The sequence below is a fragment of the Eptesicus fuscus genome, chromosome 9 (assembly GCF_027574615.1).
Source record: "Eptesicus fuscus isolate TK198812 chromosome 9, DD_ASM_mEF_20220401, whole genome shotgun sequence".
In the NCBI taxonomy this organism is placed as follows: domain Eukaryota; kingdom Metazoa; phylum Chordata; class Mammalia; order Chiroptera; family Vespertilionidae; genus Eptesicus; species Eptesicus fuscus.
The window spans coordinates 87,661,117-87,677,615 of record NC_072481.1 but is presented as its reverse complement, the minus strand read 5'-3'; the positions used below and the strand labels follow the sequence as shown (position 1 = coordinate 87,677,615).

The following is a 16,499-nucleotide window of genomic DNA, read 5'->3' as shown; positions in this document are numbered from 1 at the left end:
GATTAGGGCCCCACCCTTATTACCTCATTTAACCTAATTACAACCTTAAAGGCCCTATCTCCAAATGTAGTCACATTGGGGTTAGGGCTTTGACATATACATCTGGAGGGACAGAATTCAGTTCATAACAGGGACTGAGGTGGATGAGCAAAGGGATTGGGGAATCTCCATAGGGAACCACTTTCAGTGAGTGAACTACGAAACCACCTAAAGTTTCTCTTCTTTCCTTAAGTAGAGCTTTGAAGGGGGAAACAGTGTCCTCTAGGAATGCCATTCACGGCCCAACACTATGTTTAAGGATGAAATTCACACTACCTCTAAGTGTGTGTGAGAGTGCATGTGCATGTGCTAAAGAACAGGGGAGGGGGAGGCGGGAACCCAAGGTGAACATTGACTTTGAAGTGGCCCAGGGTTAGCAGTGTCACAAGAAACAAACCAGTGGTTCTAGAAAGAGAAATCTTCTCTGTAGAAGCATACTTTAAACAAAAGATTCTCTAAAATCAAGTAAAGAGGAATATGAACTCACAGTCAAAATCACTGATCACATTAGAAAACAAATCACCATAAACTTGTTGCGGAAAAAACAGCAAACGACAAATTGTAGAGTCAGATCCACAAAAAAAGTACATTTAATATGTTTAAGGAAAAGAAAAAGAGTGAATAATGGAACTATCCCAAATGATCAGGAAAGTCTGAGGAAGAACCAAACAACACTCTGGAAATGAAAGAAAAAACACACAACCATAATTTAAAAAATGATAGGTTAAGTAGGTTAGAAACAGTGAGAAGACAGAATGAGTGAAGTGAGCAACAGAGTTAAAGAAACTATCCAGAATTTACATGCATGGTCAAAATTCCACACAGAGACAGAGACAGAAAATATGAATCAGAGATACAGAGAACAGAGTGAGACAGTAAAACATAAGTCTAATTTGATACCCAAAAGGAGAGAATAGACAGAATGAAGGAAGTACAATATTCAAAGAGATAAAAGTTGAGAATTTTTAGAATTTATGAAAGATACAAATTCGTAGATTCAAGAAGCTCAATGAATCTGAACAGGATAATTTTAAATACTGAGAAAAAATGACTGTCAACCCAGCTAACTTTCAGGGATAATGAAATGATAAACTTGTAGGTAAGTCTAAATAAATATTGACTGCATAATTATTTTTGGAGTTAAACTGAGATAAAATAAACTTTAGATGCTAATTTATAAGTTGAGGGTGGGGGGAATCAGACTTTATTCAAAAGTCTCTTATGTTTAGAAAGAAAAGATTTTATGCTAACTATGCAAATTAAATTGGTAAGCACTAAAAGATAAAAATTGAGTTTTTTTACCTTCTAAAATAGTAGAGAAAAAGTAAATGGAAAAACAAAACACAACTTAACCTGAAAGAAGGCAAAAAACCCCAAAACACCCCACAAGGGCAGTAAGGTAACAGAAAAAAGTGTTACAAAAATTATAATAAGATGATATAAGTAAACCCTAATATAGTAGTAAGTTCAATAAATATAGATTGATTAAACTCTCCAGGTAAAAGATAACCAGATAAAAAGAAAGAAAAATTACAGTTTTTAAGAGGCACATCTAAAACATAATAGAAAGGTTCAATAGAAGCATAAAGAAATATATACCATACAAATACTAACCAGCTGGTGTGGCCTATATATTTGTTAAAGCACAGATTTTTAAAGCAATGTAGAATGAAATAAAAACATTATTAGGAATAGAGGTCATGACTATAAATATAAGACTAGATTCTAAACTTGGAAGATAATTCTAAATTTGTATGTACTTAATAACTAAGCTTCAAAATATACAAAACAAAAACTGACAAAATTACAGGAAGAAATGAAAAAAAAATTTCAATACATCTTACAATCTGAGTGATCAAATAGGAGGAAAAACAACAGTGAAATGAAGACAATTTGAACAACACAATTAACAAGTTTGGTCTAACAGACACCCAACAACTGGAAAATATGCAGACTTTCAAGCACTAAGAAAACATTTACAAAACTAACCAGATTTAGGTCCTAAGGAAAATAACAAATTTTGCCATATCAACTTTATAGAGACCAATCTCTGACCACAATCCAATTAAAGCAGATATCAGTAATGAGAACAGAATTTAAAAATCTATAAGTTAGGAAATGAAACAAAAGTAACACATATGTAAGTAAAAAAAGAATCATTATGAAAAATAGAAAACACTTAGAACTTTAAAAAGTAAGTATTTCTATAGCACTTAAGCATTATTCAAAAGAAAATCGTGTGAGCTATACAGAACCCCTTTTATCTCTGCTCAACGGCATAGACAGCAAAAATGTTGTAAATTATGTAATTACCATATAAAAGTTAATATATATGTATAATACATATAAAAAGTGATTTGGAGATCAAGAAATATAAATGAAAGTGCTCACTACCAGAGTATTAAAAGGGAGGCAAACCAACCATCATTTTTAGAAGTTATACTGAATAGCTAAAGAAAGAAGTTAGTATCTTAAATGTTTAAAGATCAAAAAGCCAATTATTTCATTTTGGTTTAAGAAGTCCCTTAGATCCTTACATAATATATACAAACTCATATGGTAAAGTATTTATTATTCCTATGAGATGGACATATACTATCAGAAATCCTTATTGCACCAGTTGAGTAACCACAGTTAAGAGTACATTCCTGCTCACACACAGTCCTGATCTCTTGGTTATAGCGTCTGTTCAATGGTGCACTGGCAATTAATAGCATTCCAAAAACTGCCTACAGTACAAAGGGAATTTTCATTTAAGGCTCCCCTTGCTTTTCATGTGTGGGATATTTTTGAAAAGTATGTGTTTTTTTCCATCCACTGAAAGAGAATTAAGAAAATTCCAACATGCCTCTGTGTCAGCAAGAGCCCTCTGAGTCCAGGTACCAGAGGATGATTGATGAACCTGTCAAGCCTACAGTAGCAGACAGAGAAAGTTGGCAGAAGTTCAGTGTTATTGAAAGAAATCTCAAATACTTATTTCATCTCCTCTATTAACTTTAATCACATTTTCAACATGCAGCCAAGAATGCAGCTTTGACAGTATGCCATACATTTACACAAGCCAGCATTGTCACTTTCTGCACTGGTAAGACTGAGATACATGAGAGAGTTAGATATGTTCTTTCTGTGCCTTTCTTTATTGAAGGGCAATAAAAAACATTTGAAAGATTTATCCATTCCTCAAATTCATTTGCTATAAACCTCTTGAAATATTGCATTTAATTTTGCTTTGTTTATGGCAAATAAAAAATAACTTAGTTCCTCAATTACACTGTTATATGCAGATTTTTAAAGTTCACAGTGATGACTGAGTTGGTACATGTTTCATCATATTACACCTGCTTATGAGAACAGACGCTAAACACTAAAAAGGATTTACATTTAACATGGATTATTTGCCATGAGGGCAAATACTTCTGGCATATTCAGAGCCAGAATAATTGTATGGTTCCAGAGGAACTCCTTGCAGATTTTGCTGATTACTCATTACACAGTTGAAACATATTTAGAGATTATTTGTCTTACAAAGCTCACCCACAGCAAAAGAGACACAAAAATGAGGTAAATACTATGGGCAAGATTATGGTTCTTGGAAAGGCTAAAAGTCAAACTATATTTTTGGTAAGCTTTTCCTTCAAAGCATGTTTTAAAAGCTGAAAGTATGAAGTGCTGGAAGGCCACAAAACTTAATAAGTGTGTCTTGTCAGCAGTGAAACACATGGCATTATGCTGCACTGCAGACTCTGTAACCTTTCAGCAGTTCAATGACCAACATGACCACCTTTGCTACAGTAGAGAGTGTTTTACTCTCACCTCTCTTAAAGGTGATCTCTGTTCCAAGGACCATTGTTTTTGTCTACATTACTCATGGAATAACACTCTACACATTCTTCTAATAGCCAAGGAGGCTAAAGCAGGCAACTATTATATCTGCTTCCTAAGCCACAATAATAAACTAATATTAACCCCGTATAAGAATGAATTATTTTTCTAAGAGGTCTATACTTACAGTTCTCTGAGATAATCAATAAAACAGAAGACCAATTCTGATTAACAAAAAGTAAATTTATCCAATTTTTCTTCCTACTCTTGCCCAAATAATCATATATAGGCACTTAAACAGGAAAGATATAGCACTCTTCTTCCACTAAACATTTAATTAGTACTCCAGTAGAAGTTTCTTTCTCCTGATATGAGTGCCACTAAATATATTGCTAAGCTTGAAGCAGAGGCTAAATGGTTTGATGAGAATAGTTAGTTCTTTGGGGGAAGTCAATGCTTTCACACTGTTGTGGTTCAGGTTCTTAAAAGGTTGAAAATTTTCCTAGGTCCTTCTCCATCTCAGCATATTGTTCTTTAAGCCTCTCCACAGCTCTTCTGTGCTCTTCATCCACTTCAGCCTGTTTGCTGTGTTGTTCTTTCATGAAATCTTCCCACTGGATTATATGCTGGTTTTCACTAGCTATTAAATGGTCATTATAAATCTGAGGAAAGAAAATTTGAAAGTCTTGTGACATTTTCCAGACAATTATTTTTCTATGCAGAAGAGACAAACATAACTTTAACTCTTGATATGTGGTTACTATAGCAACCACAGCTTGAAAATCACAATGATAAAACTGCATTATAGTTTTAATGTCCAACAAGAACATGACATATTAGAAACTTACTATGACTGAACATGGATATCCACATTGCCGAAATTTCAAAAATGTCTAGTATTGTTAAATGACAAAATCAAATACAATTCAAGTAAATTTTCATACTTCTATTTCTCCTCAAATCCCATTTAACTGCATATAACTTCTAAATCAAGCTTAAAGAATATATGCCAAAAATGATTATTATAAGATATTAAAATGTATGTCTTACACAAAATATTTTTTTAGATGCATTAAAAATAATTATGCATTGTTAGCCACTCAAGAAATCTCTTCTGGTTCAGTTCCATTCCTTAAAGCAAACAAACTCCAAAAGCATCTGTTGTCAAATATCTGGAGATGCTCCTTAATATTTCTATATGAGAATAAAACTTTTGCTTTTGAGTACCACAACAATAGAGATAAAACAATGAATAAGTAAAAAAGGCATAAATTTAGTATAATTTCAATTATTATCTTTGAATATGGACAACAATGAGCTAAAGAGAAAAAGAGAGCATGAAAAATAACTATATCTCTGCCTCAAATATTCTACACACATCTTTAGCAGTTAAGTTTTGAGACAAGCTAAGTCCTATTCAACAAACAAGCAAAATGTGATGATGCAAACCACAGAGACCTAGAAAACACCTAAAGCCATTACTAATTCCAGCAGGCTAATGTAGACACCTGGTGTACTTACGTACTGGTAGCTCAGCTGCTGGAAGAGAGCTATGGGAAAAGATAAAACCAGGTTTTCATGTGGCCCATAAAGTCCTTGCTGCCTTACTTTCTCTCTTATCTGGGACATGATGAGAAGCAGGAAGAAGAGCTGGATAAGCCATCATGCTCTAAGTACTTATGAAATGCATATTTCTGTTAGCTGTTTTGTGTATCTTATCTACTTCTATAAACCTCTCTTACAAGGTTACATTATTCTTATTTTACACACGAAGAAATAAAGGCTTAAGGACACTAAATTTACTTCCCCATGGTCACTCAGCTATGAAGTTGCAGAGTCTAACTTAAGTCTTTTTAACACCTATGTCTTTTCTATCACAAAATGCAAATCAGATCTTTCCAGAGGAAATTCTACATAGGTAGCTAAAAGTCTCTTTCACTAGACCAAATGAAAAAGGCTATTGCAAGAGCTTTTTCTGCCAATCCTATGTGAAGTTCCTCAGCACAGAGGCTTCTCAAGTAAAAAGAGAGTGAGGGCCTGAAGTTTGAGTTATAGTAAAACATTAGCCTAAAATATGTCCCATAGACTTTTGGAATTTAAATAGGTATTACAGTGGTGAGGAGAAAAGGTTAAGGAGGGTTTTACAGATCCAATAAAGTTGGGAAGCAGGTTAAACAAAATTCAAAACATTACTTTTTAACTTTTTAGCCTCATGGATTGTAATTGTCCAAAAGATGTATAAAATAAATTATTTTCATAGAACTTTTGCACAAACTATTAAATGAGAAAAGCCATTAGACTAAAAAGAAAAGACAAACACAAATTTTCTCAAAAGGGTATCTTGTTTTAGCTGTAAATTAATTTTTAATAAATATAGAGAACATCAACATCCAAGCTCAGATGTTATTTAAAAGTTTATTATTTTATTTTTAATCGAAACACCATAATTGGCTCATCTGACCCTGTGATTTGGACCTGGTTCCACTTCCCACCAGGCAGCTCAATGGAGAAAGATGAAGATTTGGGAGGCAATAAACCTTGCTTCAAATTCTGGTTCACTTATTACCAGTTTTATGATGCTGAGCAAGTTAAAAAGTTTCTTTAACTTTAAAATGAGGAAAACAACACTTTATATCCATAAATAATATTTGTAAAAATCAGAGGTAATACATGTCAAGTTCCTAGCTCAGTGCCTGTGGTGCTTAATAAAAGGTCAATATTATTATTATACAAAATCACAAGCACTCTGGCCAGTGTGATTCAGTTGGCTGGATGTTGTCCCATGCACCAAAAGGTCGCTGGTTTGATTCCAGGTCAGGGCACATGCCTGGGTTGCAGGCTCACTCCCCAGTAGGGGGTGTGCAGGAGGCAGCCCAATAGATGTTCCACTCTCATATCAATGTTTCTCTTTCTCTCTCCCTCTCCCTTCCCCTCTCTCTCTCTAAATACTCAATACATTTTTTAAAAACTCACAAGCAAAGAATCTGGAAGGCATGTCACACTACTTTTTATCCTCTCCAAATTAAGGTGTTTTTTTTTTGCTCTTTAACTGTAGTCATTTTATTTTAGTAATACTTTCTTGTAATAATTCGAACAATAGAAGTAACTCAAATAAAAGTAAGTTTCCTCTTTCATTCCCATGTTCACTTCAATCCCCTTTGATGATTCCACTATATACTATTTTGCTATGTTGCCATAGTTATATTCAAACAAATTCACATTAAGTCTTATAGAAAGTGATAGTCCTCCCTCCCCCAACACATACACACTAAATCTTTTCCAAGTATTATCTTTTTTCCCTAGAATTATTAATAGTTTGATGGGTATTCAAAAGATTTTCTCCTATATTTATACAACCATATTTTTTTTAACAACAAAATGAAGTCATATTACATATGGCGGTCTGCAGCTTCCTTTTTCCCCAGTAATGATATAATCGGTACTGGTGGCAGACCAACAACAGCAGGAGGGTGGGTGAGCTCTGCCCTGGGTGCAAGCAATCAGGGGGTGCAATGTCTGTACAGAATTTAAATCAATTACACAAAGAGCTGAAAGACTGTCTTTTATTACCATCAGGCACTGGCAATACTGAATAATGTCAGTAATGAAATACCACTCCTAAACCCAAAATCTTTCTTTGGTCAGTCCTAAACAATTGCTGAGGTTGTTGAATTTTAACAATAGTATATGTTACAAATTAACACATTTTTATAGTTTAATCTTTAATAAATGTTGTAATCTACACTGGAGTTAATTTAGAGGACTCCCAGTTTAAATAGCCAGTCCTGGACAAAGGTAAAGTCAGCTATACATGTTCATTTCAAATGTAAATTCCCAGTAGCTAAGAGTCATTTCAGTTTCTCTGGATGTTCAGCTCCTCCAACCTCTGGGCAAGTAAATATTCTTGCATTTAACCAATGATGGCAGAGCAATTGCTGAAATAAAACCCGAATTTAGTTCAAATCTATCATCTTACATTACCATACCATTTTTTGTACTTAAATTTGCATATGTTTTTATTTGTATTTACAATTTTTATAATGCAAAGATATTGGGAGCCATTAGAATAATTTCCAAAGAAACAAAGACAGAATTGCAATTTCTGGATTTATTGTAAAATGTGATTTTTATGAATCTCTTCTAGACTTCATATGAAAAACTTTTTGAAATTTATAATAAACGTATTTTCAATCAACTATCAGTCAAGACAGATTGATAAATCTGATATACTATTTTAAATTGAATATGCAAAGATCAAATTTGATGAAGTCATTAATAAATCTGCTTAAGAATCAAAAGCAAACTATAACATTATCATTACTGTAACAGACCAATATGTAGGTAGATATGTTTTTTCCTCCTTTTTTCAAAAACTATATTAATGTACTTAAAATGATTACTCTCTTACTTTTTCCTTTTGCTGTTATAGCACTTTTTAAATTGTTTAGGTTTTTCAATGGTATAATTATGTACATTAAGTTAAAAAATACTATCTGCATTATTTTCTTATTATTCTTTAACATCAGGATTATTATTACAAATAATTTGTCGGGGAGGGGCTTAAAGATGATCTATTCTAGTGTCAAATATGATAGGGTACACTACTCCTATGGACATCTTCCCAAGGTCACACAGTGAGAAAGGGGTAGAATCAATAGTAAAAATCTAGTTTTCTGCTCTTTTTTGCTATATAATGCTGTTCAAACCAAACATTATGAGTCTTGAGGATTGGCTATGTTTTTAAAATGGCAAAAACAAATATGTATTTCACATTCCCATATCAAAAATAATTAAGAGATTTAAAAAAACACAATGTGAACCACTTAAGAGATATATATATATGGGACTGTAAAAATAAAAGTGGAACTAACTTTGGTCTAGTTTTTCTTTGTTTCTTCTAGCAAGTGATCATATAAAATCATGTGGTATTAAAAATCAAATCACACAAGGAGTAGATGACTTTATTAGTGAATTCTACCAAACATTTCAAGTATTAACACAAATCCTTTTCAAACGATTCCCAAATAAATTAAAAAGGATAGAAGATTTAACTCATTCTATGAGTCCAGCACTGTGCTAATACTAACTGATACAACATATACCTCAACAAAAAACTAGCAAACTAAATTCAACAGTATATCAAAAGGATCAGATGTTATAATCAAGTAGGATTTGTTCCTGGAATGCAAGGATGGTTCAACACACGAGAATCAACTGATAAAATACACTACATCAACAGAATGAAGAAAAAACACATAATCATCTCAATTGATATTGAAAACACATTTGACAAAATTCAATACCCTGACATGATAAAAACAACCCACAATCTAGTAATAGTAGGAAACTATCTCAACATAATAAAGGCAATATGTGAAAAACTGAAAGCTTTCCCTCCAATATCAGGAACAAGTATTCTGCTTTTTCAACTTCTATTCAACATAGTATTTGAAGTCCTAACCAGAGCTATTAGGCAAGAAAATAAAAGGCATCCAAAATGGAAAGGAAGAAACAAAATTATCTGTATTCACAAACAACATGATTTATATGTCAAAAATTGTAAGATTCCACAAAAAACTGCTAGAAATACTAAACAAATTGAGCAAATTTACAGGATACAAAATCAACATGGAAAGTTAGTTGCATTTCTATACCCTAACAAAGAACAATCCAAAAAAATTAAGAAAACAATTCCATTTATAATAGCATTGAAAAAGAATAAAATACTTAGAATAAATTTAATCAAGGAGGCAAAAGACTTGTATGCTAAAAACTACAAAACATTGTTGAAAGAAATTTAAGACACAAATCAATGGAAAGGCAACTCATGCTCATGGACTGGAAGATTTTATTTTGTTAAGATGTCAATACTATCCAAAGTGATCTATAGATTTGATAAAATCCTTATTAAAATCCCAATGATGTTTTTTACAGAAACAGAAAAATCCATTCTAAAATGTATATGAAGTGACACCAAATAGTCAAAACAAAAACAATTCTTGGAAAAGAAGAACAAAATTGATGTCTCATACTGTGTTAACCATGTGTTCATGATGTTTTTGTATCTGGGGTCTTGCTGACCCTGGAGAGACTGTCCCTTCCAGAGCTAACTTATTCCTAGAGACAGTAAACAACCACCCTGTGAGCACACCTTTTATATGCAAGCCAACCAATACAAAGCCCATACCCTAACTACGTTCTTTATTGGACTCGCACATTCTAGGCCACTATCTACCTACCCCAGGCCAGGTACCAGACAACTATGCTCTTATGCCCCAGAGCTTGATAAAATTATTCAAACTAGACAATCCTAAGCCTGATTAGCCTGCTTCACATGTCACTTCCTTTGGAAACCACATTAAAGCTCTTGCCCATGTTTTCCCCCCTTTCATTCTGCCTGACAAACCCTAGTGCTTTGCTACATGGTCCTGTGTGCACAGCATGCCCCCTCCTTTTGAGAACTATGAGTAACAAATTATCTTTATTGGAGATGGCAATCATCTCCAATCTGTTGACTTCACCAAATCTAAATAATAAAACCTACATTAAAAAACACATTTCCTAATTTCAAAACATACTGCAAAGCTACTGTAATCAGTGTGGAACTAGCATAAAGATAGACATTTAGACCAATGGAAAAGCCCTTTGTCCATTTTTTAAATCAAATTGTTTTATTATTATTGTTGTTATTGAGCTATATAGTTTTTAAAATGTATTTTTAATATTAACTCCTTATTAGATACATGATTTGCAAATATTTCTCATTTTCTGGGGATTGCCTTTTCAGTCTGTTCATAATGTCGTTTGATGCACAAATGTTTTTAATTTTGATGAAGTAAAAACAAAAATTTATTTTTACTTTTGTTGCCTGTGCTTTTGGTGTCACAGCCAAGGAATCATTGCCAAATCCAACGTCATGAGGTTTCCCTGTTTTCTTCTAAGAATTTTATAGTTTTAGGTCTTTGTTCCATGTTGAAATAATTTTTGTATATGATACAAGGTAAGGGTCCAGTATCATTTTTTTGCATGTGGATATATAGTTTTCCCAGCACTACTTGTTGAAAAGATTGTCCTTTCGCTATTGAATGGTCTTGGCATATAAAGATTTAATACAATTCTCATCAAAATCCCAAAGGACATTTCTACAAAGAAGATATACAAATGTCCAAAAATCATAAGAAAAGATGTTCAACATCACTAATCATCAGGGAAATGCAAATCAAAACCACAATGAGATAGCCATCAGAATGGCTACTATGAAAAAACACACCAGAAAATAACAAGGATGTGGAGAAAATGGAACCCTTGCACACTGTGCTGGTCAGGAGATAAAATGGTGCAACTTCTGTGGTTCCTCAGAAAATTAAAAATAGAATTATCATATGATACAGTAAGTCTACTTCTGGTTATATATCCTAAAGAAAGAAAAGGAGGAATTTGAACTAATATCTGTTCACCCAAATTAATAGCAGTATTATTCACAACAGTCAAAAGGTAGAAGCAACCCAGTACCCATGGATAGATGAATGGATACACAAAATATATTCATCTTTAAAAAGGAATGAAATCCTGATACATGACACAACACAAATGAACCATGAAGACACTATATAACAGAAGCCAATCACAAAAAGATAAATGCTATATGATTCCATTTAGAAGGAAACCTAGAGTAGTCAAATTTTGGCGACAGAAAGTGGAACGGCGGTTACCAGGGGTGAGGAGGGGAGAATGGGGCATTAGTGTTTAATGGGTACAGAGTCTCAGCTGGGAAAGATGAAAAAGTTCTGGAAATGGATGGTGGTGATTGTTGCAGAACAACGTGAATGTATTTTATGCTACAGAACTGCATGCTTAAACTGGTAAATTTTATGTTTGGTATATTTTATCACAATAAAAAAAATTCAAATCAGGTTTCAGAGGATTCTTCATAAATGAAACCAACTACATTCTTTATAAAGTGGATGCAACTGATTTTCTGAAGATACATTTAGAAAATGCCAAAAAGAAAATTAAGAGAAAGTTTGTTAATGAGCTACAACTGTGTACTAGGAGTAATTAGCTTTAATGGTTTTGTCTCTTTCTACAACAAAGTAAAAAATAGTAATAATAAACTGTCTTACATATATATTTCAATAGACGTAAATTTAAAGAGAAGCCAATCTTGAAGCCAAACCATTCTAGGACCAGGTCTAGAAATGAACTCTGGGACACATAATACATTTCTGCATGCTTTAGTCGAAGTCAGTGGTTCTCAACTGGGAATGGATTTTGATGCTTCTGTATCCCAGATTTCTGGTTATCATAGCATGGGTTAGGGGGAGGTGTTCCTGGCATATAATGGGTAAAGGCCAAGGATGCTGCAAACACCTTACAAAGCACAGGCCAGCCCCCCTCCCCCCAAACAAAGAATTATCTGGTCCAAAATGTCAATAGTGCAGAGGTTGAGAAACCCTGGTCTCAGAGAAAACTCAGTCTAAAAGGCCCTATGGAACATCTGTCAGTAACACACATGCCATTAATTTTACATACGCCCGACACAAACAAATGAAAAAGTATTTACTTTGGTAAGAAGTGTCAGAATAACAACTGTCAGTAATGATTTTAAATAGAATATTACTTATTGATCTATTAACTCTGCATTTTCACACTCTATCAAGAACAATGTATAATCTATGCTATCTCACTGATCTCATAAAAATCATACTGGGATATAACTAAATCTAATAAATATTTGTGGACAAGATGAATCAAAGGATTCATGTTTACTTCATTACTATCTCTAGTTTGGTTGACTGTGGCTTCAAAAGTTGATACTTGTATATGGAAACCAAGTTTAAACTATTCACACATATTAACAAGCTCACTTCCCTTGATGGCATATTTTTAATGGCCAGTGAATTTTATAGGCTACTTGTATTTTCTTTATTTTTTTGCTACTTGTATTTTCATTGCACTACTCTTATTGCTAGCATCCAAAATGCAACTTTGTATTAGTGAGTCGTTTTCAAGACATTTATTGTTCTTATAAATGTACTTTTAGATATCAATTGTGGGAAATGTGATTTGGATGAATGACGTTTATCATAATTTACTTCCCACAGAATTCCACAAATTGTCTTGACATAAAAGAATTAATGATTAATGGCAAGAGTCTATTTTATTCCATTACTACTCCCATCTTTCTTTGTTCTGAGAGCCATTCAAATACACAAAATGTAGCCAACAGTATAACTAAGGGCAACAATTAACATTAGATTACAAAATGCAGCTAGACGTCAATTTTGCTTTGTACATATTTGCTAGATGAGAAATTAAACTTTACCTCTATGTCTTTTATATATTTGTAGTGTTGAAAGCTCTGTCATGTCAAAGTTTTGGCAAAAGCCAGATGACAGAAAAAAAAAAATTCTTAAAGATACATATTTCAAATGTTTTGCTAACTACATAAACACTGAAAAAGAAATAAAGACTAAAGGTTCATTGCCTTGGAAGAGTATAAAGAATTTTTATTCTTCTAGGAAAAGCACATCTTTGTGTGACTTATAGCTGGTTAATTTTATTACGTTATCTTGAGAAAAGAAAATACTCAGGGTGGCTGATTATGCAAGTAGGTTTCACAGACTCCATATCAGTCCTTAGTGAAACACAACATTTCAGTACATTCTAAAATAGTAACTTTAATGTGTACTCTATAGATAGCTCAGTAACGTTCTCTAACATAATACCTACCGAAATACATTTAAGACTAAAATATTCTTAAATGTTTTATTATTTCTTGAGGGTTTTATTATTTCTTGAGGCTACTTTAAGAAAAAAAACCATGAGATAGTATTTTTCAATTCAGAAAATCATGAATGGGTAGGATTTTCAAGGGCTTTGCCAACTCTAATAAACCATAACAGGGCTCTTATGCACAAAGTGATTGCCTGCATCTTAAACAAATGATTGAACTGGCAGGGAAAATGTGCCACCTTACATATGAACAGTGATATACAATTTGAAAAACCATTTCACATAAAACAAAAAATACAATCTATCAGGTAAGTAAAATATCCATCAAGTTAAGTAAAATAGGTATTTATTTTGCAGATGAAGCGCTTGAAGCTCAAGGCATTGTCCAAGAACATACAGCTAGCTAATAAAGAAAACAGCTAGAAATAGAAGACACCATATTTTCTTTTTTAACCAAATCTGGTCATTTCCCTACTAACATATAGTTAATACGCCAAATGTGAAAAAAGTTCAAAGTGCCAAGAAGAACCATTCCAATTACAATTTAATTTTAGGTTAGTTCTGCTCAAGGATGAAAAGAATCGTCATTTTATCAGAATCGTAACTACTGTGACGAAATCTTAGGAAGACCAATAACGCGTGAGAGCATTTTCACATGAATCTGCTTAAATCACGCAGCAACATGTTCAACATGCAGAGGACACCCTTTTTTAATTTTCATTGTGAAAGCCAAGAGAACTGCACATGTTACACCCAGGAAGAGCCAGTGTTCTTACAGAAAAAGTCTTTTTGCTTCTCAAACACAGAAATGCTCCTGGTGCCTTCAGTAACAACTTGTTTAGTAGAGCAATCAAGGTTCTCCACAATCATCCTCAGATATAACCCTTTAGATCAGGGTGGGGAATGTGCGGCCCACAGGCCATATGAGACCTGCAAAATCATTTGGTCTGGCCCTGCCAAGGCATTAGGGGTGAGTTAATTCAACGTTTGACCAAATATAGTAGGCTAATTTTAAAAATATATATTTGTATTGATTTCAGAGAGAAAGGGAGAGGGAGAGAAACATCAATGCTGAGAGAGAATCATTGATCTGCTGCCTTCAGCACGCCCCCCACTGGGGATCAAGCATGCAACCTGGGCATGTGCCCTTGACAGGAATTGAACTGGGGACCTTTCAGTCTGCAGGCCGACACTCTATCCACTGAGCCAAACCGGCTAGGGCAAGCAGGCTAATTTTTAAGTTGATAACTTTGTATGGTCCGCAAGTTATGTTATAAATATCCAAATGGCACTTGGCAGAAAAAAGTTCCCCACCACGCTTTAGATAGTCCACATCCCAGCTCCGCAGACTACTGAATTCTAACATCTTTTGTCTTTTCTCACACGATATCTGTCACCTTATCATATTTTTCTTCCCATCTCCTGTCAAATGAATCCCAACTCATTGAGCAAGGTTGGCACGAATGCTAGCATCCTCCTAATAAATTACTCTTTTGCCAGATCCTACAAAGTTCCTTGTGACTGGACCACAGCTTTTACTTTATCCTACATTATATTAGTACTAGAGGCCTGGTGCACGAAAATTTCGTGCACAGCGTGTGTGTGTGTGTGTGTGTGTGTGTGTGTGTGTGTGTGTGTCCCACAGCCAAGACTTCACCATCTTCAAACTGGGACATCCCTCTCACAATACAGGACTGTTGGCTCCCAACTGCTCGCCTGCCTGCCTGCCTGATTGCCCCAAACTGCTTCTGCCTGCCAGACTGATCACCCCCTAACGACTTCCTTGCCAACCTGATTGACGCCTAACTGCTCCCCTGCCGGCCCGATTGCCCCTAACTGCCCTCCCCTGCTGGCCTGGTCACCCCTAACTGCCCTCCCCTGCAGGGCTAGTCCTCCAAACAGCCCTCCCCTGCAGGCCCGGTTACCCCTAACTGCCCTCCCCTGCAGGCCCAGTTGCCCCCAACTGCCCTTCCCTGCAGGCCTTGTCCCTCCCAACTGCCCTACCCTGCTGGTCCGGTCGCCCCCAACTGCCCTCACCTGCAGGCTTGGTTGCCTCCAACTGCCCTCCCCTGCAGGCCTGGTCCCCCCAATGGCCCTCACCTGCAGGCCTGGGTCCCCCAACTGTCCTCCCCTGCAGGCCTGGTCCCCCCCCAACTGTCCTCCCCTGCAGGCCTGGTCACCCCCAACTGCCCTCCCCTGCAGGCCTGATCAACTGCAACTGCCCTCCCTTGCAGGTCTGGTCCCTCCCAACTGCCCTCCCCTGCAGTCCTGGTCCCCCCAATGGCCCTCCCCTGCAGGCCTGGGTCCCCCCCAACTGTCCTCCCCTGAAGGCCTGGTCCCCCCCAACTGTCCTCCCCTGCAGGTCTGGTCACCCCCAACTGCCCTCCCCTGTAGGCCTGGTCCCCCAATGGCCCTCCCCTGCAGGCCTGGGTCCCCCCAACTGCCCTCCCCTGCAGGCCTTGTCCCCCCCAACTGCCCTCCCCTGAAGGCCTGGGTCCCCCCAATAGTCCTCCCCTGCAGGCCTGATCACTCCCAACTACCCTCCCCTGCAGGCCTGGTCCCCCCCAACTGCCCTCTCCTGAAGGGCTGGGTCCCCCCAACTGCCCTCCCCTGCAGGCCTGGTCCCCCCAACTGCCCTCCCCTGAAGGCCTGGATCCCCCCAACAGTCCTCCCCTGCAGGCCTGATCACCCCTAACTACCCTCCCCTGCAGGCCTGATCACCCCCAACTACCCTCCCCTGCAGGCCTGGTCCCACCCCAACTGTCCTCCCCTGCAGGCCTGGTCCCCCCCCCAACTGTTCACCCCTGCAGGCCTGGTTACCCCAAACTGCCCTCACCTGCTGGCCTGGTACCCCCTAACTGCCCTCCCCTGCTGGCCTGATCGCCCACAACTGCCCTCCCCTG

At 36.3% G+C, this 16,499-nt stretch overlaps 1 protein-coding gene across 3 annotated transcripts in view; it reads right to left on the bottom strand.

The window, feature by feature from the left end:
- Nucleotides 1–606: 606 nt before the first annotated feature.
- The window catches only part of BLOC1S5 (biogenesis of lysosomal organelles complex 1 subunit 5), a 60,383-nt gene continuing 44,490 nt past the window's right edge, over nucleotides 607–16,499 (bottom strand). Inside the window, exon 5 of one of the 3 annotated variants that reach the window (XM_008146128.3) lies at nucleotides 607–4,523. In XM_008146128.3, the coding sequence (XP_008144350.1) occupies nucleotides 4,344–4,523 (180 nt within the window). In that variant the 3' untranslated portion in view covers nucleotides 607–4,343. Of the gene's footprint in view, nucleotides 4,524–10,548; nucleotides 11,277–16,499 lie in introns of those variants that run through there. The other 2 variants (XM_028152454.2, XM_054721495.1) reach the window with 2 other exon arrangements.